The sequence below is a fragment of the Epinephelus moara genome, chromosome 9 (assembly GCF_006386435.1).
Source record: "Epinephelus moara isolate mb chromosome 9, YSFRI_EMoa_1.0, whole genome shotgun sequence".
NCBI classification, from domain to species: domain Eukaryota; kingdom Metazoa; phylum Chordata; class Actinopteri; order Perciformes; family Serranidae; genus Epinephelus; species Epinephelus moara.
Window position 1 is genome coordinate 10,772,385 of NC_065514.1, and position 25,001 is coordinate 10,797,385.

The 25,001-nt window shown below is 40.3% G+C and overlaps 1 protein-coding gene across 1 annotated transcript in view; it reads right to left on the bottom strand.

Annotated features, from left to right (window-relative positions):
* The window catches only part of akna (AT-hook transcription factor), a 26,992-nt gene extending 2,291 nt beyond the window's left edge, over positions 1-24,701 (bottom strand). Inside the window, exons 1-19 of the mRNA XM_050053757.1 lie at positions 23,769-24,701; positions 16,461-17,082; positions 14,742-15,570; positions 14,324-14,627; positions 11,192-11,266; positions 7,061-7,217; positions 6,693-6,790; positions 6,538-6,597; positions 6,325-6,443; positions 6,059-6,230; positions 4,387-4,556; positions 4,008-4,169; positions 3,588-3,837; positions 3,320-3,426; positions 2,809-3,071; positions 2,557-2,689; positions 1,900-2,052; positions 429-568; positions 42-185 (exon numbers count right to left, since the gene is read on the bottom strand). Coding sequence (XP_049909714.1) covers positions 42-185; positions 429-568; positions 1,900-2,052; positions 2,557-2,689; positions 2,809-3,071; positions 3,320-3,426; positions 3,588-3,837; positions 4,008-4,169; positions 4,387-4,556; positions 6,059-6,230; positions 6,325-6,443; positions 6,538-6,597; positions 6,693-6,790; positions 7,061-7,217; positions 11,192-11,266; positions 14,324-14,627; positions 14,742-15,570; positions 16,461-16,821 — 3,697 coding nt within the window. The 5' untranslated portion in view covers positions 16,822-17,082; positions 23,769-24,701. The remainder of the gene's footprint in view (positions 1-41; positions 186-428; positions 569-1,899; positions 2,053-2,556; positions 2,690-2,808; positions 3,072-3,319; positions 3,427-3,587; positions 3,838-4,007; positions 4,170-4,386; positions 4,557-6,058; positions 6,231-6,324; positions 6,444-6,537; positions 6,598-6,692; positions 6,791-7,060; positions 7,218-11,191; positions 11,267-14,323; positions 14,628-14,741; positions 15,571-16,460; positions 17,083-23,768) is intronic.
* Positions 24,702-25,001: the final 300 nt, after the last annotated feature.

Sequence of the window (25,001 nt, forward strand, 5' to 3'; positions counted from 1 at the left end):
TTTGCTGGGGTAAAGCTGACAGATAAAAATGTGTGCAGTACAGGGATGGAAGTTCTTACTGGGGTGGGTTCTGCTGTGGCCCTTATTTGTGCGTGAACGGCAGCTGTCTGGTGCTGCAGTGGATGTTTGGGTAGACCTGGACATCAGAGGCTTAGGCTGGGGTGCAGAGGGCTCTGAACCTGTCACTGAAAATAAAAACATTACATGCACTAAATCATGTGCTGTATTTATTAATTTGAATGTTGGGTTCTTGTGTGTTATTCTCTTTGGACCAAATCCTGAGTATGTCAAAATGTAATGTCTCACCATTTAGGGCTCATTTATGTATGTTAGTAAACCTGTTTAATTATTCTCAACCTTCACTGAAATACAGACTATACACATATGCTGGTTGTAAATTTTGGATTATTCAAGACCTTTCAACTTACAGATATCAGGTTGAGGTTTCTGTCTGTGTGCAGAAGATGATCTCTTCCTGGTTGTTCGTCTTGGCATGGCCTCCTCTACCTCATCAACCGTCTGTCTGTCTCTTCTATCCCTGCTGATATTAGGCCATCGCTCCCCAAGCCTAAGCAACGGGGAAAAGACCAACTTAAGTACAAGCTGACATAAAAGCAGATAATGTTAATGTTAGTTTTCTTCAGGTTCAGTCTAAAGACGTTCAGGTTAGGTTAACTGTTGACCTTAAACTCCCATTAGGTGTGAATGGTCGTCTGTCTCTATGGCCCTGTTTACACGTGGTAGTAGCGTCTTGGGTGATCAGATCACAAGTGGACAGCTCTAAGTACAGGTGTGAATGAACCCAATGCATCTTGAGATCAGTGCATATTGAGCGACCAGTAGTCCCTCAAGAAAAATGAGGAGACATATTCTAATGCCCAGTGTGAACAGACAGACTAAGAGTCTGTTTATACCTGGTATTAACAGGCTACTCAGGCAATTGGATCACATGTGGACATCTCTAAAGCCCCTTTTTCTACTGCTCCATATCATATCATATCATATCATATCATATCATATCATATCATATCATATCATATCATTATCTTCACCATCAACAGGAGACTACAGCTGCAGGAGTGTGAGCGCTGCGCCATAGACAGTTGGTGAGAGTCAGTCTGCACACACATAATGACAGAACTAACTACTAGCATCACACAGCTAACGAAACTTTACGGCTACTAACGGGTTTAATGGCAGAGTCGAGCCGTCTCAGTGTCGGTGTGAGTTTGCTGAGATCATTAAACAGCCACTGCTATGCTAGCTCATGCTAACTGGGTACAAGTTTTTTCTAGGATGGCAAAGGCATGACCTGCCCTTACCCTAACCAATCTCACTCCTCTTGTCTAAACCTAACCAACCCACCCAACAAAGGTAACAAGTACTACCCAATCAGAGGAAGAGTAGGGTGGGTCATGCCTTTACCATTCCAGGAAGAAAAAAAGTTGCTACTGGGGCACATGTTGAACTGACCCTTTCCCGGGAGGACAGCAGTCTTTAAGCACTGTGTCTGACCTGTGTAACATTATGAGGACACATTTGGTGCATTCACACCTGTACTTAAAGCTGTCGTGTCCAACTGTGATTGAATTGCCCAAGACACATGTTAACACCAGGTATAAACAGGGCCTTTGTGGTTGTCTGTCTCCATGTGTCAGCCCTGTAACAGTGTCTTGACCTGTCCAAGGTTTACCCCACCTCCCGCCCATCATCAGCTGGACTTGGCTCCACCCCCCTCTGACCATGAATAAGATTGGCGGTTAGAATAATGGATGGATGAACATTTATATGGGTATAGGCTTCCCTGTTCTGCCCTACTGCTTCACTCTGCAGACAAAAAGCAGTGGCGCAGGCATTGTTGTTTAAGGACGGTTGTTGTTACACCTGGAAGAAACCAACCTGATGTGAGGTGTAAAGGTGTTGTGGTGAGTGTGGTTCTCCTGAGCTGAGGGAGCTGCTCTCACAGAGCTCAAAGGCTTCCTATTTCTCAGACAGCTTTCTAAACTCTCCCTCAGTCTGGTCACCTCGGCCTGCAGCGTCTGGATTGCATCACTAAAAAACACACACAGAAGATGTTTAAAATCACATGAAACAATCCAGGTGGAGGTCATGTTTGCATTCAGTACATATGTTTTGGTTTTTCAACACCACACGTATCCAAGGTCAAACAGTAGTAAACTTCAGTAAATGTAACCATTGCAGTGCTGCACTGTGAAAATATTCAAGTTGCCATGAAATATCTGTGCAGGTGTCAGTCCAAACGTACACACACTCTTTGAAAAGAGTCATGCAACACCACACCATGCAGGAAACATTACAGAGTACCTCCTAATATGCAACCACATTCAATAGCAGCCGATTCTGTAATAAAATACATGATAGAAACATTAAAGACGGTTTAACATTTAATGAGAGCTGTAGTTTGATGTTGCTGAATAAACTTACAAGAGTTAACTAATCAATTTTCTGTCTGAAAATATTTTATCTACAGGGAGACATAAACCTGGCCATGTTTGCACAGCTATCGCTATGGCAGCTGCTGCCACACACACTCACTCGCGATTCGCTGAATGACTAGAGCTCAGAGCTTTGGGAGAATCGCCATGGTGATACCGTGCAGGGGAGGAGCTTGGGCTGGAGCTGTGGAGGGTGTACTGGTCATTCTGTCCCTCCTCAGACACAGTGTGAGCTACAGAGACAGAGGAGGACACAATGAAGGAAACACTAATGACTATGAGTAATGACATAGTAAGAGAATCACAGGAGAACATAACAATCTCAGGTGACGGACAGAACTTGGACACTCACAGCTGTCACTCTCCAGCCCAAACTCACTGGTCCCACTGTCAGCGGCAGTTTGTTCTGTCTGCCTGGCCCAGCGCTGTGGAGAGCAGGAGAAGGTGCGTCTCCTCTGCCCCTGTCTGGTTCTCTTTGGCTGGTCGTGGCTTAGCCGTGGGCCCCTTCTGGGCTCCATAGCCGTGCGACTCTGTGACGGTGAGGAAGCAGGAGATGGTTCTGAGACTGCGCCTGTCTGAGGATTCCCTGGGTTCCCCTCCTGAGGCACTGAAACACTGTTGGAGGATGGATGAATATTCAAACATACAAAGATGGAAACAGAAAAGACATAATTAGCACTAGACTGTATAAAATAAATAAATATTGGTAAGCAAAGGACAATCAGGGGCTTTAGAGTTGTAGGGTCAGGCATCAGTATGCTGTGTGTATGTGTGTTTAACGGGTGGGGGATGGCACAGAGGGCAAGCGTTTATGGTGCAGTAAATTAGCATGGAAGCACAGAGGCAGTGTTGGACCTCCTCACCTCTCTGAGGCCCTCTGGTGGAGAGGACTGGGAGCTGCTGCAGGAGTCAGACGGCTGCTCTCTGAGCAAACAAACCCACTGTCCGTCTCCGGAGAGATGATGCCATCCTGCTCAACACAGCACACAACAAAGATTAAGTATGGCATATGTTTAAATCTCCTGCTTCAATAGAGGATTGTGAAAACACCTCTCTACTGATAAACTTTGCACAGATACAAGAGACAGTCAACTGTTATTTCAACCGGGCAGTTTACAATATAAAACTGACCTGAGAAAGCACTCTGCTGCTCCCAGTTTGGAGTTTAGAGTTCCTCCTGTCCAGTGCAGTGATCTCTCCCAGACTGCTCAGACTGCTGCTGTGGGACTTTCCCACCTCTAACCTCTTTCTGCTACTGGGACGATGAAGAGGGAGTGTGGTGGACGGGCTGGATGCCCTGTGTGAAGGAGGACTGGACCTGTTGGTGTGCTGTTTGCTGGTGTGAGCATGAGGAGAATCCTGATGGTATGATTTGTCTTTGCTGTGAAGAGGAGAACAGAGAATTTAGTGAATTTTGTGTTTGTTTTTCTACAGATTTAATTACATCTAGTTCCTTCTATCAAAATGTATCTGGAACAGCAGTTTTATTTTGAACTGAAGATTACTGCGCCGTCAATTGAGCTCATCGTGTCTGGTGCTATGAAGACTAACCTGTGTGGAAGAATTTTCTGGACTTTCAGGTTTTCAGTTTCTTTGCCCTGCCTCTCTTTCTCCTCGTCCCCAGGCCGCATGTCTCCTCTTAAGGCAGCAGAAAGAGCTCCTTCCTTCTGGTTATGGTCTAAAAGTTTGGGAAGTTCCTTGAAGCTTTGGTAGCTAAACAGAGGGAGGAAAGAAACAATCAGGGTGAAATAATGAAAGTCACAGCTGCACGCACAGCTCCTTATTTTCTGTCTCTTCTTCTGAGCAAAAGAATATCCAAAATATCCAAAAGAATATCTCAGCATTAACAAAAATCCCTCCACAGTAAAGATACAGATGTGACCTTCTTCACTTTTTCTAAGCAAACTGAAGGAAAAAGAAAATCACTCACTGATCCATTAGTGCGGCAAAGTCTTGCTCAACATGTCTGCATTTGTCACTCAGAGGTTTGAGGTAGAGAGAATTCAAAGTTTCCTCCTCTTCATCACTCTCTTCACTGGCTGAGCTCACCTCCACTGCCGCAGCCTCTCCTGGATCAACCAGCAAAGGCACAGGTGGGCTCTAGAAGGAGATGAAGTTAGATCATTATATAAAATCGGATGTGGCTGCAATTACATCCTGTCATTTCATAGCAGGAGTGTGTTTTCCATTAATCAACAAAGGTCACATTACGTGAAAGCCAATGGGCTGACAGCTATAAAGCTACTTTTAGTTCAGTTTAATTAGCCCTTTGAGGAATAGTCAATGTTGAAATCATTATGTAGAGCAAACTATTTGTGGCATAACACCATTATCTTTCAGGGAAATAATTTGTACTGGCTAAAATTAAAATGAGATGATGACCATATGGACAAAGATCCAATATTATATAATTTTAAATCAGCACCAACACCAGCTTTAGGGCTAAAACGTACAATTATTTTGGTTATTAATTCATTTGTTAATTATTTTTTTGATTTATCATAAAGTTGTTTGGTCAGTTAAATTTAATAAAATAGTAGGAATGTGTGCTGTTAGTCAACTTGTCAATTAAATGTTGATACCCTTGCTAGTCGGCACCAGAAATACTAGTCGGTACCACTTACTTAATTTTTTTTTAATTGTTTTATTAATAAACATTTAAATTACATAATAACATTATTTGCAAAATGTCATATTCTCCTCCTCAAATGTTACTCTATAAAGAAATTAACATCCATAAATACTAATGTTGACAGCTCCAGCGTAAGAAAAAAAAAAATCTGGGGAAACACAACAAAAAATACATTGGCTTGTTTGCCTCATTCCACAAGTAGCGCGGTGGAAAGTAGAACAAAGATGACATCTTTTAAAAACAGCACGGTTTAGCAGTATTTGCAAAAATGGAAATAAGGCTGCATGTGTCAGAGCAATGCGTAACCACATTCAGCACATTACAGATTTAATTGTGCCCAATTCTGACTGTTTTTACTACTACTTACTCTACTTATTTCACAACGTTTAAAGTGAGGTTTTTACTTTTTGAGTAGTTGACTAGTCTAAGTTTAAACCTCACTTTAAACGTTGTGAAATAAGTAGCTAAAAACATCACTATAAAATAATGCAAAATATCCACCACATTCTTGGTGGATATTCAGTCTTTAAGTGACTTGTTTTTTTCTCAACCAACAACCCAAAGATATTCAGTTTACAATGATACAAAACAGAGAAAGCAGAGAGTCCTCTTATTTGAGAAGCTGGAACCAGCAACTTTTTGGCATTTGTGCTTGATGAATGATGAAATAATTAATCCATCCATCCAATTAAAAGTCAACACTTAACCTAATGTGCATGTCTTTGGACTGAGAGGAATCCAGAGGACTTGGAGAACAAAGAAAGCAGGTTCGAACCCAGAGCCCTCTTGCTGTGAGGCGACAGTGCTTACAACTACACCACCCTAAATGAGTAATCAATTTATTAATTTTCTGTCGATCTGTGATTGACTTACTGTTTCAGCATTAACCAGCATACTTTACTCTTTATGCACAGGTGCAGAAATCAAATCATTTGTCTGTACAGTTCAAGACAGAGCTGTCTGATGCTACCTGTGGGCAAGTCAGAGTTTCTCCCCCCTCAGAGGGGACAGATGAAGAGGTGGGGTGAGGAGAAGGAGAGGGAGGAGCCTCGCAGGTGGGCTGCTCTTGTTGCATCTGTTCCACCTGCTCCTTCAGCTCGTCCATACGCAGCCCACACTGAAAGATCTGCCCCTCCAGCTCCCTGAAACATACACATACAGGCACAAACATAATGACAACAGCAAAACAACACATGCACAGAAATTAAAATGTAATCTATTATCTCAGAGTCTCACCGCTCAGGGTCAAAGTGGCTGATTGCTGCATGTTGGTGCTGCAGGAGTTTGTGCTCATCTCTTGCTAACAGGAAGCCCCTTTCTAAAGAGTCGAGCCCCTCAGACATCAGCGAGAGATCCTGAAAAAGAGCACGGCTTCATTGGTTTGAATATGAAATGGCCATTAGATGTAATTCTTCTTCTAAACAATTTTAACTGAGTGGTTGTTCTTACCTTTATCAGGTCAACAGGTTTTAGTTTTTTGCTCTTTAGGAGATCCTCAGTCGTCTGCAGCTGAATGAAGAAAAACAAAACCTTTATCTCTTTATCACATCTAGCAAATCTGTAATGATTTCCATCACTGCTGATAGTTTTAATAGGTCATATACCTGCTGGAGGAACTTGCCAGCCTGGTTGTAGAGGATCTTGACCAGTTTCTGTCCCACCTGAGGGTCCGGGCTTCTTGTGGAATGGGCAGGTGAACTTCCTGTTTATTTGACAAACAGGTGCAGAGGGAACAAGAGTTATATGATGCATGTTTACAGAATAATGCAACTTTAGCAGCAGCTGAATGACAGATAAAAGCCAGCTGATTTGTTTGCATGTGCACCTTGATGTTCAGTGATAAATCAGGAGAGCAGTGTGACTCAGATGGCAACGTGGAAATCAAAATCACTTGATTTATATGACATACGTATGATGAATGAACTAATGAATTTGACGGCAAAGTGGTGACTATAGAACAGGATGAATGTACCCTGATGAGTGCTGTGTCCGTTTGGATGAGGAGAGGCCGAGTTGATCTCTGCTCTCTGAGCCTGAGGAAAATTCAGCATCATGAGCTTTGAGGTGTCCTGGTTCAATCCTGACTGCACCAAGTGGCCAGGCTTTGGAGGGTCAGAGTACAAGTTCACCTGGTGGAGATATGAAACATTTACAGAGGTCTGGAGGTACTGGTACAACTTTCTCCTTTCCACAAGAACAGTGATATTAGTGACTATGTTTACCTGCACACTAATATTCCACTACTATTCTGAATATGACAATATTCAGAATTTGATATGGGTCATGTAGACAGTATATTTCATTAGGATATTCTGAGTTATGCCTTATTTCAAATGGAGTATTTTCTGATGAAGACTAGGACATGCTGGTATTATTTGGGTTTTAGGAGCATTCCGAAAATGCGTCTCACTTGGGGTTTTTAATGCAGTTTATGACACATGGCCTTTTGCCTGTTTCAGTCAGCTCTGTGTTGTGTCATGGATACGTTATACACAAACCAACAGTTTGCAAGGCTGGGGTAGAGATGCCCAAAAGAAAAGCCCACATTTGTGGTTTGAAGGAGAAACATCCCTACTTTTAAACATTACAAAAGACTTGGTTATCAAAAGCTTTGTGGACATGCGCAGATATCATAACTACGACGTTTTCAACAAGATGTGGCTGATGAAGGCAAAGAAGCAAGACGGCACAAGCGGCTTCAGTTGTTCCACTTCTCTATATTTTGACATGATAAATGACATGTTAAGGCACGTTAATCGGAGTATGCATGGCTGCATGTAAACAAGGTTATTAGGGGAATATTAATTTTTCATTAGCTATGTGAACAGCTTAGCAGGAATATTCTTTTTTGACATGATGGCAATGACTTCATCTGCTGTCACAATTCAAGACTTTAACACTTTTGGATCATTGATCAATTCTAGACTAAGCCAGGCGAAAGAACAGCCTGAGCAACAGTATATTTGGTACTGGTGACGAAAACAGTTTCTATAACATGTTGGGAAGTTTCTCACTCTAAAAATGTCTGCAGAAAAACAAATGTAATCATATCGCTTGGAAAACACTGAGACAATCCAACTCAATTGGATTTGCTAAACATAGAGTTAACCTACATTCCCATCTAGTGAAATTAAGTCACATGTTTTCACTTTCTGACTGAAGAGGCAAATTGTGAACCCACAACAACGAACAGGTCATTTCAGAGCAGAAAACTGACTGAATTTGAACTGAAGTGTGTGATATAACTAAGGGTTAAACACACACACTGGGTGTTCGCCCCTCCCCTCCTGTTAACACACAAACAGAACTGAATGACGATAAGAATGAATGGACGCCCCTCCCCTCTATGCAATAAATTATAATGACCTTAAACTGACCTCAACCGTCCCATTAAAACACATGTGCACACACAGTGGGATAAGCACATAGAAAAGCTTATGAGCTGCTTTTATTTTCTGTTAAGAGTCAAGACACTTAAAAAAATGGGTCAGAAGGATGGACTGAAATAAAATGAGATCATTAATCAGACAAGAACCCACCATGTCTCTGATAAAATGGATGCAGAGCCACAAGAGGAAACTGAAGGATTAGAGATAAAATCTACAAGAATCTATTTCTGATAAAAGAGAATACAATATTATGTGAAGTGTTTAAGTTATTAATTTAAAACAAAATGAGTTTTGTATAAAATACCATTACTTGAGCTTGTAATAAGAAGATTACGGAATCCCTTGATTCAAGTCTAAGAAGATGCATTACCTGCTGTTTGAACTAATCATTCAGGGTTCACACAACATTAAAACTCTGCGTTTGAAAAATAATCTGACAAATCATTTCAGCGTAAAGCTACTCCTCCCACCCTGTCTGTGTGATGTTGTACAAGCAGAGGGAGGATGAGGCAGATGGTGCTTCAGTGCTGTGGTGAAGGAGATGGAGGAGAGGCGGAGAACCCAGTAAGCTGATTTTAATTGGTGCTGATTGTGGAGCGCCGCTGCTCCTACAGAAACGGGCCAATAATTTTTGAAAGTAGCTACTTCACTAAACTTGAACACTCCTCTTGTCCCTCTTTTGTAAGATTTCTAATCACTGGTTCTGACATACTGGTCTGCCTGTGATGTGCTGACAATTTCTGTCCCTGGGCTGCTCGTACTCTCTAGGTCTATCCTGTAGAAATAAAGATGATATTTGTTATAATAATAATTAAATAGCATAAATAATGATAAAAATATAAATCTGAAATAAACAAATTAGCATATCTGGCTTTACTGTATGAACCTCCCTTTTTGAATTTGCTTTCATCAGATTTTTCTTTGCACTTTTAACTGCATATTCTTTTATCAGATTAGCTCATCTTGACTCTTTTGCTATTGCCCAGCTATATATACAAATATAAAATTATCATTATTAATATTTATATCTTGATGCTAGAATTCCCTTTAAAGGACAGTTTGGATGTTTTGAAATTGGGTTGTGTGAGGTTCTTACCCATAGTCAGTGTATTACACACAGTAGATGTTGGTCAGGACGCCCCCAGTTTGGAGAAGCAGACAGAGTACCAACACAGAAACTGAGCAGTGTACTGCTGTGAATAGGGGCAGCAGCAAAATGTATTTTAGCCACCTACAAAAATAAATAACAGTTCAAGTGTACCCTAGATTGAGAATATTTTCACTGCTTTACCTTGCCGTAGACAGCCCTTTCTGACGGGGAAGCCATTAACGGCTTCAGTTCCCCATTTATGCTCTTATGAAAGCAGGACTCCATTGATAAAAGAAATGGGAGCTGCTGGTGTACTGCTTCCTCAATGGGTAGTTTGTTGTGTTATTGTGTGACTTTGCTGAATCCAAACTATCGCTTTAAAACACTCAATGGTGTCTGGTGGCACCATTTAATGGCTTCAACTCCTCATTGGAAATTGCTGTCTGTTGGCAAGGTAAAGCAGTGAAAATATTCTAAATACAATGTACACTCAAACTGATTTTGATTTTTTTAGGTGGCTAAGATACATTTGGTTGCTGACCCCTTTGCAGCAGTACACTGTTTAGCTTCTAAGTCGTACTCCTGTCTGCTTCTCCAAACTGGGGGCATGCCAACTGTTATCTACTGTATGTAGAACACAGAAATCCACTTCAAAAAATCTGAACTATCCCTCTAGTAAGACATCTTTGCCCTTTTATTCCTGTACTTGGTGAAGGCATCTTGACACCACACATAAAAAGGCACAGAATATTGTTGGGTCATATTACATGGCCACAAAAATACCAAAGCAACAAGTAAATGGTATTATGTTTGGGGTATCTGAAAGCCCCGAAGTGAAGCAATGCAATGATAGTCTATCTGTTCAATCAATGGATAAATTATGACCTACAGACTTACAAGGGCAGATGAACAACCAATGCTACTGATTCTAAAATAGTACTGACCACATGCAGAGAAAACACACACAAAGGGATAACTGTCATTGGCTGAAAGAGTTTTGTCACAAGACTTTCTTACAGTTCCCACTTCATGTGGACTGTGGCCTTGGTTTATTTTAGAGGAGCCCTTCTGTTGGTTTCCAGTGTCCTGGATTCTCTGTACCACCCTGACTTTTATTCTGGTCTTGATTTGACTTGTGTGTGCAGTGTACGAGTATATGCTAACATCCTGAGTGTCATTTGTTCTCAGATATTACTGTACAGACTATAGAAGAGACCTCTCCACACAGTATCTCAAGCTGTTGTGTCTTTTTTTGCAGCTTTTGTTTGCACATAAAACAGTTGCTATGTACGATGCCTCTCACAAAAATGTCAGAGATAAAATGGGTAGTTTAATCTTACATTGTCAAAAAACACGGGGAGGTTGAAACTGATATTAATAGTGCTTTCACTGCTGCTTCCTTTTTAAAAGAAAGCCACAGCATTGCAGAAATGAATCAAATATTTGAGAAAAATAAGCCTTCCATCACCTGGAAACTTTCTCATAACTTAGAGGTGTTGTAGTGATTTAGAATTAAGACCAAAAATAAATCTTTATGGCACCGATATGTACTGTTTTTTGAATCCCCGCACCACTGCACACCATTAATAGTGATAAATTATAGCCGGATTTCTAGATTAACTACCTTGGCTTCCAGACGCAGGCGATCAATGGTGTTCTTCGCCTCAGCGTACTCAGTCAGCAGCCTGTAGTAGTTCTCCTGCAGCCAGAGGAGAGGGAGAGGAAATGAGAAAGCGAGAGGAAGGGCGGGGAGGAAAATAGAGAGTGCAAAAGCACGCGAGGTGAGAAAAAAGGGAGGAATGGAAAAAAAGGAAGAGTTGGAGCGAGAGTTGGGCAAAAGAGTGGAGACAAGGAATGAGTGCAGAGAGAATGGACTGTTCTGGTGTAATTTGTAAGTCTGTCACAGATAAATAGAGCAGATCAAAAATATTTGTACACCCTGGGGCTGTTTTTCATCATTTGCGTTCCAGTGAAGTAAAATTTTAATGCTACAGCTTGAAATAATATTTCCGACAACAGTGAGCTTCCGGCTTTGTGTCAGCAGTTTGGGGTTAACCCTTTCCTATTTCAACATAGCTTTGTGCGGAGGGACATCCCTGTGCACAAAGAGAGGTCCAAGAGAAATGTTTCTCCTGGTTTGGTGCAAAAAAACTTGACTGGCCTGAAGAGAGTCCTGATCTCATCCAACACCTATGGGGTGCACTGGGACACAGTCTGAGCTAGACCTGATCAACCAACATCAGATGCTCCTGAGGTTGAATGGGAGCAAATCCAATTTCTACTTTCTCTATGGCATTCCTACCTTCATCTACATTCATCTTGTCACACTTTCCTCCTTCAACTATTAACAGTAGTACAGCTGCACAAGTGGAATAAACCTCCCTTATATATGCAGATTCTGTCCAATCAGATGATCCCTAATGGCAAGGGCTAGGTCTGATTGGTCAGAGTTTGTAGCATGGTTGACGGACACATAAGCGCCTACAGAGAGAATGTAATTTAAGTAGTGTACATGTTGGCAAGCTCTAACACAGTGGTCCACTTTCAGAAAATGCCTTTAGAGATGGTATAATTACACTGGTGTGGTGCAGATAACATAAAGCTGTACATGTATGTACTGACTATCTATTGTCATACTAAGACTAGTGTGACTACAGCATGGGAACAAGTCAAACTTAAATGACATAGGTGGTGCTGAGAGAGAAAAGACCAGTATTGGACTGTAAATTTAAAATGACATTAATAAAAAAAAGTCACCCCAAAAAACACTAATTCATACTTTGTTATTACATGAAAAAAAAATGTTGTCTCAAGGTCAATGATCTGTAGAGATTTCCTCTTTCAATCAAAGTATCTGTATAAAGATCAGTCACTAGTCCAAGCTTTGTAATTACTTTGGTGCAGCACACTGATTAAACACAAAGCATTAAGACTGTAATACTGCAACATGGGCCAAAATACACAAGGGCGGGATTGTAAACCATCCAAGACTTCATCAGAAAGGATATTACTGTTTCATGTTCCCTCATAAAATGTCTATGAAAACAGGCACCAGAATGAAGAAGCTCTCATCTTCACTATTCTTTTTGGTACTGTGTAGTAATAGAAGTCACTTTGATATGCTCATAACAAAACAAACTTTGAGGTTTGATTTCACTTTTGTGTGCCTCCCTCAGTGCATGATGTGTAACTGTTTGCCTTAAGCGTTACTACAGCAACAGGGAGGATATAAAGTGGGACAGCTGGCTTACTGCTGCCCCTGGGAAGGAGCCCCCATGACACCTTCAGCTGGTCCTCAGACAGAAGTGGGAGGATACATTTAAAGTCATAAAAAGTGTTTCTGCTTTATAATAATCAAATAACACGAAACATGTAAGCGGTGCTTTATCAAATAAAGCAACTCTGGGTCTGGCCTGCACTGGACCAAAGACAAAAAAAGACAAGTATTTTGACAAAATAAAATAAATTTTGGGAGCATGAAAAAGCCTGAAAATGCCAGACAACATTAACACTAAGCTGACTAATTTTAACAATACAGTCTACACTTAAAAATAACATGCATCCATGCAAGTATTTTCAGATTCAGGTTCAGTCATAAGTTTTAAGATTTGTAACATCAGAAATGTGGATTTTTAGGTCTCTGACAAAGAAAAATTAAAAGATAGATATATGAAGGATAGATAAAAAGATGATGGATAGGCAATCTGTGGCAATTAAGACCTCACAAGTTCCAATTTAAGACTATATAATGACTTTTAAAGCCTAATATTTTTACAGATAATGGAGTGGGACAGAGAGTCTGGTTCCTCTGCTGAGTCCCAGCTGTGAAACCTCTCTTCTGTCTCCTCCTCTGTGATCAACTGTACTGTGTTTCAATGCTGACTCACATTTACAGATTTTTTTTCATTCCATTGTCAGAAGATTAACAACTATAAATTAGGGATTTGGTCTTGGCTGCCTGCCACTACAACCAGGTGAACAGTAACTCCTGCACTGCTGTGGCGTAATGATGACCAAATTACTATCAACTGCATACTTCACTGGAAAGTCTTGAGCTTAATAGCATCACCTGTGTTGTGTGAGCAGCTATTTAGTCACAGAAAGTTGTCTTCTTGTCACAAAGCCTCTACCGGGCTTTCATTGTTTTCCAAATCTCAGCTTCGTTGTCTAATGTCAAACGAAGCTTGTGTTTTAATCTTTCTTTCACACTGAGACCTTTTTCAAAATGCTTAGTTTGGCTAAAGTGTTTTTTAAAGGTATACCAAAAAGGAATGGTCAAACAATGTTGTTAATCCATGTTTTATGGCTGTTGGGAGAAGTTTGCCTTCAGATTTTTAAGCCAGACAGACATGAAGATTTATGAAAAAGATCATGGTTTGGGTTAGAATGAAAAGATTTCTTCCAAAAAGTACTTTCTGGCAGAAAGCCCTGAAGGCTGTCTTATCCTGTGTGCTGTTTTATGTATGTAAGTGGAGTCAATTTAAAGTAAACTTAACTGCATTTTAGCAGTTTCAGTCATTTACATTATTTATGTGTTGTTTTTATCTTTTATGCAAGAGGTCTAATGTCAAACGACACTGGTGTTTTGATCTTTATTTAACCTTGAGACCATTTTTGAAATTGTCCAAAGTGTAGATAAATACACCACCACACACTTCTGGTGGGTCATAAGTGATGATTGAGAGATAAATCCTGAATACTATACATTTAACTACAACCAGCTGAGTGTAGATGTACTCTCAGTCTCTACCCGTACCTCTAGTTGTTCGAGCAGTACGGTGGCCTGCTGGCGGCATCTGAACTCCTGAGGCACAGTGGCGTTGAGGGCACTGACTGGTGTTTTGTCCGAGTCTGATGAAGCAGGAGACCCATCTGTGGTGTTCAGCAGGACTTCTTTCACAATGTCAGCAGGGGATTTAAACACGAAGGGGGGCTCAGGTGACAGGGACTCCCTGTTTGATGAGCGTCTGCTCTTAGGGGGCTTGTAGCCACCTTTAGGGAAACGGACCCTGGGCTCCACCTTGGAGAAGTCTGGCGTGGGGTAACTCAGAGGCCCTTTTCTGAAAATACAATACATTTCATGGTTTAGTGCTTTTTATGCTAAAAAATACAATCATCATTTTAGAAAACTGACTGGTGGGATTAAAATAAATAGCTGTGGGAATGCGTCTCACCTGGATTCATCGACTTCAGCAGCATCACTCCTAGCTCTCAGTGTCCTCGACTCTCTGTCAGGACTTGTGGTCTGATGTTTGAATTTTAAAATGTCTGCCCTGACTGTGCTGAGGGAGCGAGTCCTTGAACATGCAGCTTCAGGAGAGGGCTGCCTCATCTTCCTTGGTGAGGGAGTAGGCTTTTTATGAGGCTTATCAGACTTCTCTGATCCCTTTAAAGGCCCATCACTTACAGCGCTGTAATGACTGGACATGACTTCTTCAGGAAATATGGCTGCTGGTTGAGGAGAAGCCCTGAGCTGTACCTCGGGACAATGATATCTGGACTTGACGCTTACCGGTATGTGGCTCCTGTGTGATGCTGGGGGACTTTCTGTGAGGCTTATCTCTGGCAAGGTTTCAGCGTCAATCCCCGGAGCTGTGGCTATTTCCTCAGGAGTGAAGTGGAGAAGGTGGGGGAAAGTGGGAGCTGTGACAGGTGAGGCAGGTTGGGATATTGGGCAGTGATGCCTGGAGACTCTAGCAGGTTCCATGGCTAAGAGATGAACACTAGAAGACTGAGTAGGGCTGATTTTCTTGATCTCTCCTTTGGAAATGTAGCTCTCAGTCAAGTCATTCGTCGTTTCAAGCTTTCTTGGTGTGCTAGTGTGATTATTTTTCTTTCTCTTCCTGTCACTCATATTCCCTGCTTCCTCTCCATCTTTCTCCTCCTCTGGCATGACCAAGCATTTGTCCCACTCAGAGACACACTCTGTCCCCTGCTCCTCTTTCCTCTGCCTCACCTCCTCATTCACTGTCCGTGCTTTGAAGCTCTCCAATAAGTCCTCAACTGCCAAAAACATGGGGAGATGGGGAAAAAAGAAGACAGGATTCAGCACAGTACAGACATAAATTGTCTCCTACAACAAAGAGGTCTAACTCTTCCAGCTTTTAAGGACCACACCAGCGTGTTTACAAGATTGAAATTCGATGAGCTTTACTGGTATTGCTCAAACATCTGACTATATGAATATTGATGTCTGACCTTCAGACCTGCAGGACTATGTGTGTGCAGTGTTTGACACTAAAATGCTTGACAATAAACTATACATACTATAACATATCTTTAGACTGTGGAGTGGCATCCAGACAATACCAGCAGCCTGATGACATCACATTGGGCTTTAGCACATTTTATAGTCCAAACAAGTCATGTAGAAAACATTAGTAGAACGTATGGCTGCCTGGACCTATAAAAGCATATATTCAAACTAGTAAGACACATTGTGGTCAGCAAAATGGTCAGCTGCAGTGTAGATTGCAACGGGTATGATGAAGACAAAATGGAATTAATATCAGGATGAAAAACACATTCAATTGGAGAATCTGCTAAAAAAAAAAAATACATCGAGGATAGTACGCAAGAGTAACAGGAACGATTTATTGAATTCAAGTGTTTTGTTTGTTTGTTTTGGTTTTCATATCCTGCCAAGCTACTGCTCTAAACTCCAGTCCAGTAGGTGGCGGTGTTGCAACTAAAAAAGTTGGTTTGCCAACTGCCAATAAAACTCAAAAGAAGACGAAGATTAAGAAGGCGTAAGTAGTTTCTAGTTAATAAGCTCAAACATGCAAAACAAGTCAGGTGTTCCTTTGAGCATATGAGTACAAGAACTTGAAAATTAAAAGTTTGAAGAAGGTTGAAGGTTGAAGAAATGAAATGATATATACTCAAAGACCCACATGGTGACTGTACATTCTCTCTAGGTGATTCGGCATGGGACAGACGTTGACTCAGGTTGTAACTCAGCTCCTCAGGTGTATCCCTCTCATGTCCACTTGATTCTGCCTCCTCTGTGGTGAGGGGTCCAGGGTACAAGTTAGGATTACAAGATTCCCCTAATTCCACATCCTCCAGTGCTTCCGACAGTCCAATGATGCCATTCTCATCCATCTGGCTAACAAAGTCATCTTTCTTCTCTGCCTGGTCTTCATCCTCATCCTCCCACGCGTCCTCAGATACTACTGAGCTCGTACGTGAGGTGCGGACTGGGGCAGGGGTCCAGAAAAGAACCCCTGCTGTGGTGTTCTTTCTCGTCTCCATTCACCTATCAGCCAATTGGTGCCTCCTTCAGGTCTCAGCTCTGACTTCAGTTACTGTCTCAACCAGGCACAAGAACCTTCTGCATCTTTTCTTGTTGATCTGGCTCTGCCGCAAGGTCCACTTTAAAAGCCATGCCTACAGAAGGTCACTGATTGTAGGCCATGTCAGTAGGCTGGTAACAATCCACAGAGGTGCAGCTAAGGAAAAGTGATGGGTGGGTCGTCAGTGATAAGGAAGAGGAAATCTCTTTGGATGCAGCAACTGAAACATAAAATAAAATCAGGTGTTTAGTATCTATAACCTATTACAGCATTAAACTGTCAGACAGAGGTATCCTGCAGAAATCAATTAAAGAAGAAAAAGCTCCTCCGGAAACAAACATCTTCGCTCCATATATCAGATCTTAACTACGTGTCCCACTGCACATTCTGCATCTCATAAATATTGTGTGTATCATTCTCAAACCGGAGGAATTACTTCTGTGTGACGTCCTAAGGGGGCAATAAATAGGATTAAATGCTATCATGAGGTAAGGCAATCATTTCAAAACTGATGATTAAATAAAAATTAAGCCACAGATGAATTGATCATTAATATAAACATGAGTTACAGCCTTTAAATAAAGAATTACTCCAGGTAACGTGTAAGTACTTTAAAAAGAGTGTCACAAATATCATGCCTCTGAAAAATGTGTGATATGAGAGCCAACTAATGTACATTAATGTGGGTTATTTTATCCATTATGCACTTGGAGGTGGCAGAGGAGTCACAGTACATTTTGTCTGACATCTTGTGTGAGGTGCAGCAATTAAGGACTCGTTTCCAGGGTGACATGAACTCTTTGTTAGACTACACACAAGTAAAGCATTCAGTTTATTGGACCTCTAATTAAACCCTGTGTTGTCAGGTTGCACAACTCACCGTTTACAGTTTTTTATCATAGACAGACGCATGTAACAGAGCTTGGATTAGATGGCTGGTTCACAATGTCACATAAAGTCCCCCAAGAATTTGCCTGGAGCTGCAACGTTCACTATGGCAACTCCACAACATGAACACAAGCTGTGCTTTTCAGCATCTGCAATACATCTCTGACAAGTCTAAACATACATGCCAGTGCCTCACCCCAAAAACAGCCTGTTACAGTGCCACAAAGAAGAGCATTTAATTTAGTAATTTATACACAAGTCCTCCAAAAAGCGACACAACCAAATTCTCAAATGTCATCAAAATCATGTATATAAAAAAAGCAACCACATACCAAGTCACAGACGTTAACAAGCATCATTATCAGAGAAACATGCTGTGAACTTTATGCAAGGTACATTCTGTACAGCAGCACTCACTGAGAAAATTGGTCATCATGCGTTTTTGCCTCTTTCATCAAGAGCCCAGATTACCACAAGACGATTATTAGCCCGGTGCATCTTACAGCATCTCTTACCTAACACACAAGCCTCACACACACTCATCAGGAGAGTATACATCTTTACCCAGAAATCCAGACAGACTCATGTGCAACCACACACAGACACTTGTTTTGATTGTGTTAGGAACAAACACAAGGCTCAGTGTGTGTAACTGGCAGACTCACATCATGCCCTCTCAACCCTTTCATACACAAATCAGCACAGCGTCTCCACGCTGGCCACCATGGCAAACTCACCATGCATTTAAAGTAGACCACAAGGAATGAGAGTGCATGGCACAGCGCCGGACAAACAACTCCAGAGGTAGGTTCAGAAAAACAATAACTTCAGAATAGACAGAGAAAGAGCTCACAGTATAATTACAACATTATTTATTCATTTCCTCCTCTAACAAACAGGAATTACGGACCCAAGACGAGGAGTGAAGCTGTGCCAGGAGACAATGATGAAAATATGTGTAGCTGTTTGATTAAAGCTTTTAACCACTGGTGAAACTAAAAGCATGTACTCAAGTACAATTTTAACATATCAGTGCTTTCCTTAACTATCTGGATTCTGTCCTACTATATGCATTTACTCCCAGTTTTAGTGGGAAATATTGTACTTTGAAATTCAAATCAAATTGTTTATTTAAACCAGTATGAATATTACTTGTATAAAAATTAGGCTTCAGATAACATATAAATAATGAATCATTCATTTGCTCTAACTCCGAGATACGCTTATGACGCTTGTTTTACGACACCCGAGGATTACGGCACCCAGCATACTGACACAACACCACTTCATCCTGTTAAAACAATCCTCACAACTTGGATTAATTTGAATGAAAAACCCTTTTGATTCTTTTGATCCGAGGACCTTTACAGACTAAAGGAATAAGAATAACTTGCAGGGTTATCAAGGAATGAACACATAATTTGACATTATGACCATTTCGTCTTTCATGTTTACCAGGCCAGTAAATCTAAATAAATTATTCTTTGGTGCTCATGGTTTTAGTAAGCAAACTGAATGATTAAATTATGGGGACTCTAACCAAGCTAACAATATATAGCATCTCCACACTGACAAAAGTTTAAACATTTATATTTGTATGCATGATGTAAACAGCTAACTAATGTTAGCTCAAGTGGGCAGCCAGAAACCTGGTTTTATACATCCAAAGAACTTTAATAAAAATGAACTGCTTGGCAACCAGACCAGGCGTCTAACTGAGACAGGCCTTCATTTGTCAAAATGTGTAGCCACACTGAGCTAGTAAAAGGGACTGGCCGTTTAATTGGGACTAGGCTTTGAACTGAAAGTTTACAGTATACATCTGTTTTTAACTAATAATATAGAGCGACAGTCTTTAAAACAAAATATGGGGGCATTTCACATACTTGGATACTTTGCTGATAATACGACACTAAAACTTTAACACAAGAATTTTAAGCATTTCAGCATTGTGGTATTTCTACTTCCACTTAACGGAATACTTCACCCCCGAAATTATGTTGGTGTTTTAAAGGGTTAGTTCAGATTCAGCAAAGTCGCACAATAAAACCAGCAAACTAAATGAGTGAGGCAGTGGTAGACCAGCAGCTCTCATGTTCAGCGAGATAAAACTACAGTTTTTGTCAGTGGAGTCTGGCTTTGAAGGGAGCATAGTTTTACTTTACCGTTCAGTTCCCAGTCAGAAAGGGCTGTCTGTTTGGGAAGTACTGAGCATACGACTAGATGAATAAGACTTGGATTATACTGCATAACTTGAGTGTGAGTGTAGTTTTGCTGTTGCTAAACGCACACCCTTTTACTTCAATTCATCAAGAATTTTCTCCGGTTTTGTGTTCTTTGTTTACTGGAAACACATGAGAAAAACATCTTCACAAATTCAGCGTAACACAGGGTGAGTAACTGATAAACCAATGAAAATTTTTTCAGGGTCGAAGGAATGGCTCTGAATACTTCTTCTATCCCTGCTTGTAAGCAGCAGCACCAGTGCTGCCACCTTTTACAAAACTATTTCAGTTGTGGGTGGTGCTGTGTTTCTGTCTCAAAGACGGACCATGTTGGGCATTTACAGTATGTGCAGCCAACAGTAACCACATTTAGAGCAAATGCAAGAGAGACACAGACAGAAGCAGACCACTAGCGAAGTCAAAGTCATTTCTAAATTCAAAATTGTTTTAGGGTTTTCATTACTGTTGGTTTTCTGAGCTTCTCTGGTAAGAATAAAGCAAAGAAACAACTCACCTGTTGCTCTGCTCATGCTCTCTGTTCATTCCCCGGGAAACTAAGGATTTATCTCAGCTACCAGATGGGGGGAATTAAGCTGCTCTAAAGCCCTTACAGGGGGCTTCAGCGGTTGTAAACAGACAATGATCATCAGCATACACGCAGGACACGAGGCTAGCTCAACTCCTCACAGTCAGCATGCAGACAGACAGCAGCAGGGCTGTAATCACCTGACTGTCAGGCGAGCTAAGGATGGACAGGTGGGGTGGAGGTGCCGAATAAAGAGACAGACAGTCAGAGAGAAAGCAGGAGAGAAAAGCAATTACAGAATGAGAGAGGGAAAAGTGCAGGAGAGACAAAAAAGAGGGAGAATTTCTACCAGGCTCTACTGTCATTCAGTCCCACCAAAGCTGATGTCAAGTAACTCAATCCGGCCAACGGGGACACTAAGTGAATTTTCACAGGACAGTGACGGCTGAATTTTGTAGCTGGAGCTGTCCCACAGGCTGGCAGACCTAGAGTGAGTTGTATGTGTCCTGTTTAGGACGGCCTAGTGACTAATGTATGACAGCTAATCTTCTTAGGAGGCACAGGGAGAGCCAAAGACACAGGATACACTGTGCAGACGGGACTGGTGAGAAGAGAGACTGGATAAAACCATACAATTATTTAGAATTGTGCTGAAATAATTAGTTGATTAATTAATTGATAGAAAAGAATCTATCAACATCAATAATCAGTTTAATTATTTATCTCTTATATCAAGCAAAAATTGCCAAATGTCTTCTGGTTCCAGCTCTTTTCTCTGATTTATTTATTTCACTGTATTCAGTATATTTGGTCTTTTGGACTGTTTGTCAGACAAATCAAGCAACTGGAGACATCACCAGGCTCCAGCATTTTTCACTATTTTTTCAAGATTTTATAAACTAAACAATTATTTTATCAATTTGAAAAAAATCAAAACATAAAACCAAAATGTTAGTTGCAGCCCTGATCTAAAAAAAATAAAAAATAAAAATATAACAGTGCTAATGGTTTGCCTGATCTATTTTTGTTTTGTTTAGTACTTTGACCTGAATTTGGTGTATAAAAGGTGCTATATAACTAAAGTTTATTACTAAGAGGCAGTATTTCTACTGAGTCTCTCTTCTAGTGGGCAGCCTTTTCGATTTGGACATCCACAAACATGTCTGAGACAGTCTTTCACTTCACTGAAAATAACATAAGATTTCACAACTCATTTTCTTAAAATATTCCATATAACAATTTTATTGAAATTTCCGTTCTTATTGCTATTGCAATGTTCTCTTTTGTCAACATCATGCAATACATCAAATACTTTATTTATTCAATGAGTAAAGCTTTTGGCTTTGGCTCTTGTTGACTTTTTCTTTGATGAGAAATTTTCCTGAAATACTAATTTTGAAGAGACTAAGTTCTTGGACTTTTCTGCTTTGTGTTCAGTCAAAATTTTAACGCTGTTTTTGAGATGTTCGGCATATTTTTTAATGTAGAAAAAAGATTCTTATAATGCTCAATATGAGGTATTAAAAAAATTGAATTATAATAAACTCAGGTATCATACTGGCAGCAGTACTGAAAAAAATGTAATGGATACCCACCCTAACTTTTACATACGTACAAGAAAAATAAAACAGACAAATAAAACTGATTTAATCATATTCACTCTGGTGAATAAAAAACAGAAGTTATTTTGATTATGGATCAATCTGCCAATTACTTTCCTCAATTAAACGTTAGGTCTTTAATATCTCAGAAAATAGAGGAAAATGTCTATCCCGGTTTCTCAAAGTCCAAGGTGGTGTCTTTAAATGTCTTGTTTTATCAGTCGCAAACCCAAAGACATTGAGTTTAATATGATATTAAACAAAGAAATCTCCATACTCACATTTACGGCTCTTAAATTCATACTATTATTGCTGTTTTTGTTGTTGCAATCAAACTTTGCTATTAGTAGTCGGTTATCACTTGTATTATTTTATGTATTGTTCTTTCTCCTTCTATACTTTTAAGTTCTTCAGATAAGTCCTCTGAGCTTTTTGCCTCTTTCTGCACTGTATTTCATCATTCATTTTTCTTGCCTTTCTTGTGTTTTAATTATGCAGAAAAATAAGTTATAAACTATAACTCTAAACTATATTTGAGAGGGTGTAAACAACCCTTCCATTCATTTGAATGAAAAACAACAATTAATAACAATTACTTGATTATCAAAATAGTTGGCGACTTTCTGTCAATCGACTTAATGACTAGTCGGCTTCTTGTTACAGCTCCACAGACAGCAGTAACTTTTACTGGTGATAACATATCCGTCAGAGGACATATTGTATTGAAAAAATTGGTGTAGCCAATTGGAGTGGATATTATTTTCAGAGCTGCTGAGACCAAAAAAAAATCTGTTTCCTGCACAGACCATGGGAAAACATTACTCTTCTTGTAATCAAATTTTTATTTAGTTTCTTTGCAGAGTATTCATAATAAATTATACTTACAGAGCTGCATCTCATCCATATGTGTCCATGTGTGTGAAAATTAACCTATTGTCTAACCCTTCCCTCTGTGATGTCAGAGTTAAATAATATAAAGAGTTGCAACAAAACAAATAGAAATAAGTAAGGTGAGAAAATGAATAAATACAGACCATCTCACTCAAATAATAATAGCAATAGGACTTAAACTAAAAAATGTACCACTACAAATACTGTATATACACACGTGCCTACACATATTCATATAAAGCACAAAGAGATACATCAATACATGTACTCACATATCACCCTTCCCTCAAATGTAAAAACAAATACATAAATAAAAACAGTGTTGTAAAAAAAATTGTGGAGCCAACTGGACTGGATTTTTGTACTTTTTTAGAGTCCAAAAAAATCAGTTTCCTGCTCAGACCATGTGAGAACATGCTCTCATGCACTAAAAGCCATGTGATCAAACAACAGTCTCCTTCTGATCCACAGTTGCAGACAAGCAGGACTATTACAGCAATAATATGCTTTCATTAAACCAATGTTTTACCCATGTAGGCTGTATCAAACACACAGTATGCCCCATGCTTTGCAGCAACAAGAGGCAAGAAAAAACTCAAGACAGACTTGCTCAGCAACTCCTAACCAAGTCGAACCAGTCAGGCTGGTGGACAGAGCTAAACAATATTTCTGTGTTTTGGAGGACAATGCACACAGAGAAATCAAATGTATGCTACTGTGGAGAAACAGTAACTTCCATAACAACCGTATCAACAGTTCTGCATTGCAAACTTACCTCATATTATCATGGGTGCATGTATTTCGTCGATTCAGGGGGAAGGATTTCCAAAACACTGCAGAGATTTCTCCTGCAGGCTTCACAGCAGCAGCAGCAGCAGCAGCGGGGGTCGGTTGCCTTGAAAACCGCAAAACTTAAAGACAGGACCCACCCCCGTGTCACCATGGCACACACACCACAACAAACCACCTCCGACAGTTAACAGGTCACTGAGGTTTCCCCAAACACTTTCAAGCCTTTGTTAACTGCTGAACTTACCGACTAACGGAGTAACGTCGCAGAGGACGGTTGGTAACTGTAACGTGAAGCTAGCTAACAGTCAGTGCCAGTTTCAAAAGTTGGTCATCGTGCCCATCACTTACTCTGGACTTAGACACCAAAACAAACGCAAACCTCCTACATTTAGACGTCTTACAGCTACGTAGTACTGATACCTTACTTCCGGAGGAGTCACATTAGTAAATTTCTGCCAAGAAAACCGAAGTTTTAATATTTATAAGGCTAATTACGTCTTGTAGCGTGTGGCACTGATTTAAACAGCCGAGTAGTCAACCGAAGCAAAACACTCCGGGCAAATATTAGTCCTGGGTTTCGTATTTCAGGCATTTTTTTTTCCCTCTAAAAGACCATGTACAAATCTTGCTCCTATTACAACAGCAGCCTCTACCCTACTGTTAACCATTTTTAACTTTAGTGTGAATATAATCATATTATTTGTGGAGTTGTTTTGGGTAGTGTTACCTGACAGGCAAATCTCAGGGCAAATTACCCCTGGACCAACTGAAGCCAAATACTGAGTTGTGATTGGTTGTGAGGCTACACAGGGGCGGGACTTAGCACTGGAGGAGTGCAGTTCAAAGATATGGCCACAAAATGGCGCCATTTCTTAACTTTTCTTTATCATCCAGTGTGAATGAACCAGTGCTGTAGAATATAACATTATCTATTATCTATTCAAGGTTCAACACATATTTTCATTAATACAGGCCTACATACACATTAAAAAAACCCACAAAATTAAAAATATCTGTAGAAAGCTAAAATTAAATAATGTTAAAGGATTTTTAAAATACATTGTGCAGGGCAATTATAGGTCATAGGTCAAAGTTTAAATATTTTTTAAGCTTTTTTATTCTGGCTTTTATCAATGACTCTAAAACATATCTTTCAAACCATTCTTGAAAAAGCTAACAATATTTTTTCTTCAACTCAGCTGACTTTCCCCCAGGC